The sequence below is a fragment of the Centroberyx gerrardi genome, chromosome 9 (assembly GCF_048128805.1).
Source record: "Centroberyx gerrardi isolate f3 chromosome 9, fCenGer3.hap1.cur.20231027, whole genome shotgun sequence".
NCBI lineage: Eukaryota > Metazoa > Chordata > Actinopteri > Beryciformes > Berycidae > Centroberyx > Centroberyx gerrardi.
The window spans coordinates 30,040,619-30,044,723 of NC_136005.1; the positions used below are offsets into that span (position 1 = coordinate 30,040,619).

Consider the following 4,105-nt stretch of genomic DNA (forward strand, 5'->3'; position numbering starts at 1 on the left):
GAATCACTATCGTGTTATATCTGACATTTATTTATACGAAAAAGTCGCAAATTATTACTTTAAAAAGAAGCTGTGATTTCATGTCATCCTCTCCCCACTGAATTATATCCCCAGTCCACTACTCAGTCTAATTGCAATAGTCTCTCTCCCACGTCACAGGAATATCATCTGGGCACTGTGGCCATGACCTTTGACCTCAGTACAGGTGGTTGCTTGTAATCAGTGTTGGGCAGTAACGTTAATTAATTAATCAAGTAGTGCGGTAACGTCCACAACAGCTACATTTTGATCAAGCGCAGTGGAGCTTTCTGCTATAAGACTCCACAGCTTTATCCTGCAAATGTGCCCAAGTCTCCACTAGATTGAGCATACACATGCAAACACAGGTGTACACACACACTCACACACACACACTTACACACACAAACAAACACAGATGAACATACACACACTCTCAACACTTTGCTTTATGTTATTATGTGGCTGTTTTTTTGTTTGTTTGTTTTTGTTGCCAAATTGGTATTGTTATAAGAGCAGTTGCTCGCAAAAGCACAGCTAGTTTTATAATAAACAATTGAACTTAACAATTTTTTGCCATTATTGCCACTACTTTTGCCATGTTGCTCGTAGCTACATTTCTCTGGGGGATAGCTTCAATGTAGTGGAGCTTCATTTAATGTAGAGTAACTGGTAGCTTGGCTCACTACATTTTCCAAGTAGCTTGCCCAACACTGCTTGTAATGCTGGTGACAGGAATTGAAATTTACTCTACTATTGCACTCACTTTAAAGTTGCACTAGGCAAGGTTTTTTATGTAAAAATGCACCCGTCTTATAAGCCTAAATCATGAAGTCGGGCGGCGACAGAGAAGAGAGTCCCTTCCCCCATGAATTGAGATGCTGTAGATTCAGTGTTTTTGCAAACGAAACTCTGGTTTCAGGTATGGCCACTGGGCAGGAAACCTCTGTGCACAGGAAGTGACAAATCGAACCATAAGAATGAAATACAAAGCTGTCTCGCTACTTTTTTTGGGACTACTCAGTGGCGCATTTGAACATTTTGTCATGAAGCACCACTGTAATCACAAAGCAAATGGCTGGAGACGTCCTTTGGACACTTTATGCGTGTAGTTCATGCAGCCATTAGCAGTGTTGTCTACGCTCTGCAGCCTGGTTAGTTTGCCAAGTTGGTTTTTACCAGTGTGACTGTTGTGTTAACCAGCAGCCTGGGCGGCTATAGCGGGGCACTGAGCCGGATATTGTTGTGATAGCAGCCAGAGAGAGGTTAGCCGCACGATGCTGACCTCTTTACGCATGGAGGAGGGTCAGAGAGCGAAAAGAGAGAACGAGGATATGCTTCTTCGCTCTTTCGCTCCCATCCCTCCATCCTTTGCCCTGCAGATCTGGCCAAAATATTGATATGAATATGGTTTTAGATGATTTCTATTGATCTTACTTGACACATCGCTGACGAGATCAATCAAATGCTGCTTGTGTTGTTTATTTTATTTTTATTTTTTTTAGTATTCAAAATGTATTCAGGTATATATATTTTTTTTACCTTGGTCTGGTCATCAGTACCTGCTTTTTCTTTGTGCTGTTTTCTCTCTCTCTCTCTCTCTCTCTCTCTCTCTCCCTCTCTCTCTCTCTCTCTCCCCCTACAAAAGCCTCTTGTCCCGCTCCGATCCCCCCATGTATCATCCAAACAACTGTCTGATAGCACGGGCTTCATAATTCAACAGCGCAGCAGTTGAGTTGTGTGGTTTTAACCTGGAAAACCTATCTGTCAAGTCATCGCACCAACAGCTCATGCAATATTAGGATCATATTTCTTGCTCAAAGTGTGGTTAATGTGTCACATCTACAATATGTGGTTTATCTGCAATTTACTTAGGTCTTTCTGGAAAGAGTGACACAGAGACAGAGACAGAGACAGATAGGTAGACAGACAGTTAACAGTAGTTGGAAAAAAAAATTCTGAAGAAATCCTTTTCAGTGCACAATGAAACTTACTGGCAGTTAGTGAGTCACAGCTCAAGAATTCATTTCACTGTGGTATTTAGAGAAAAATCCCCCGCATTGCACCTTTAATGCACAACTCCATTCGGGTTAAATGAGATTTAAACAGCACTTTCTCCTTCTCTCTCTCCTCTCTGTGTCTTTCTGTCTCTCTCTCTCTCTCTCCCTCCCACCCTCAAATTCCGTTTCATAAGCTCTCCCCATTAGGCTTTTTTTTCTAATAACACCGGTGCATTCTGGGTAAACATTAGCAGGAGGTAATGGTTAGGAATAACTCATGTCTTATTGGCTAATCAATCTCTTCTCCCGGCCAATAGTTGTGTAAGGTTCATTATGAAGTTGTTTGATGTTTGGCTGTACTGTAAAAACAACCTCTCTCTCTCTCTCTCTCTCTCTCTCTCTCTCTCTCTCTCTCTCTCTCTCTCTCTCTCCATTCATTCTCTTCCATTCCTAATGGAACCATGATAAAGCTTTATGAGGCTGCTGTGGGAAACAGTAACAGCTACTCTTCCTGCCTGGGAAACAGCTGCTTCTATAACAGCTTTAATCACACTTTTTTTAAAAGTCTTATTTAAACAGGCAAGTTAAAGGTGCTATATGTTCCATTTTAAACATCAATATATCTTTGTCAGATGAATTGTGATACCTTGTTATAATTACTGTAAACAAATGAGACCATGGTGGAGATGATTGGTAGCCTCTATCTCAGACCAGTCGTATTGTTAGTGCTAGTGTTTCTCAAAGTCAAGACTACATTTCCCACAAACCCCATCGTTTCTTCTCGCTCAGTTTGAGAAATGTTGTTTCTAGAATAAGGTTCTTCTCTAAAACTTGGGTCTAAATGATTTCCTTGAAAATGTGGGTGTCAAAATAGAGTATTTTAAACTAGGGAATGTTTTTAGAGTGTATTGTGTGTGTATATACAGTGTGTATATACAATGTGTCTGTGTGTGTGTGTGTGTGTGTGTGTGTTACCTCGACACCGTCATATTCCTGCTCAAACACTGTGCAGTACTGCGGCAGTCCCAGCTGGCTCAGCCATCGGGAGATAGACTGGTGCTTCATGGTTGCGCACACATTCACACACAGGCATGTACACACACACACACACACACACACACACAGTCGGTCACTCTCCCTCACTCACACACACTTTCTTTGTCTCTTCAGCTGGAACCTGAAACATGGAGAGAGAATCAGGAATGTTAAAATTGATTTGATTGATTTTAATTTAGATGAGAAGTGAAAGAATGACACAAAAACTGAAATTGATGCCAAAATTGGAAGGTAAACTGAAAAATGGTAAAAACGGTTTTGTCTTTTCAGTAGTGGTATTAAAGAATGTTGTGCGCAATTAAAAATAATTTGAATGAATAAAAAAAGAATAAAAATCACACAAATAACATGCATAAACAAAGCAAAGGCAGATAAGTCCTCTGTTCTCTGCTGACTGCTGACATATTCTCCACTTTCTAGTGTTTTATTTTGTGTCTTGAGGTCCATTCAAAGCTGTGTGTGTGGTGTCATATACCAAAAACACTCTCAATCCATTTTTACACCTTCATTTTCCAGCATCTCTCTGAGCCTTACCAAGAACAGGCTGTTTCTGTCTCTGTGTCTTTAAGGCTCATTAATATTAACGACCCTCTGTTCTGATTGGCTAACCGTTTCAAGAGTGAAACGTGAGACACCGCGGCCCGGCAGCTACAGGTAGGGAAAACTCTCCGGTAATAAACAATGACAACCGCTCAACCACTTTGAAAAAAACACTTTGTTAGTCTATTATTTCTTACAAAAATGATAATGAGCGAACCTTTGTGACGCCACAAAGTTACGGAAGTCCAAACGGCTCGTTTAGAGGCTCGCTTTTCTAATATGGATTGTGTGGATTTAGTTGGCGACCGTGCGTTTTGATACTTTCACCATGTTTAGATAGCACATCCAACTCCTTTATAATCACAGAGGCAAGGGGAATCCTGTTCTACACCATATGGGACCTTTAAATGTAGCAAAGTACAATCCTTCAGTCAAAACATACTTCAGTAAAAGTAAAATGACTAACTTCACTATAACTAAATTCGTAATTT

General features: G+C 40.5%; 1 protein-coding gene across 1 annotated transcript in view; it reads right to left on the reverse strand.

Annotated features, from left to right (window-relative positions):
* The window catches only part of bcar3 (BCAR3 adaptor protein, NSP family member), a 64,313-nt gene extending 61,197 nt beyond the window's left edge, over positions 1-3,116 (reverse strand). Inside the window, exon 1 of the mRNA XM_078285853.1 lies at positions 2,994-3,116. Within this exon, the coding sequence (XP_078141979.1) occupies positions 2,994-3,083 (90 nt within the window). The 5' untranslated portion in view covers positions 3,084-3,116. The remainder of the gene's footprint in view (positions 1-2,993) is intronic.
* Positions 3,117-4,105: the final 989 nt, after the last annotated feature.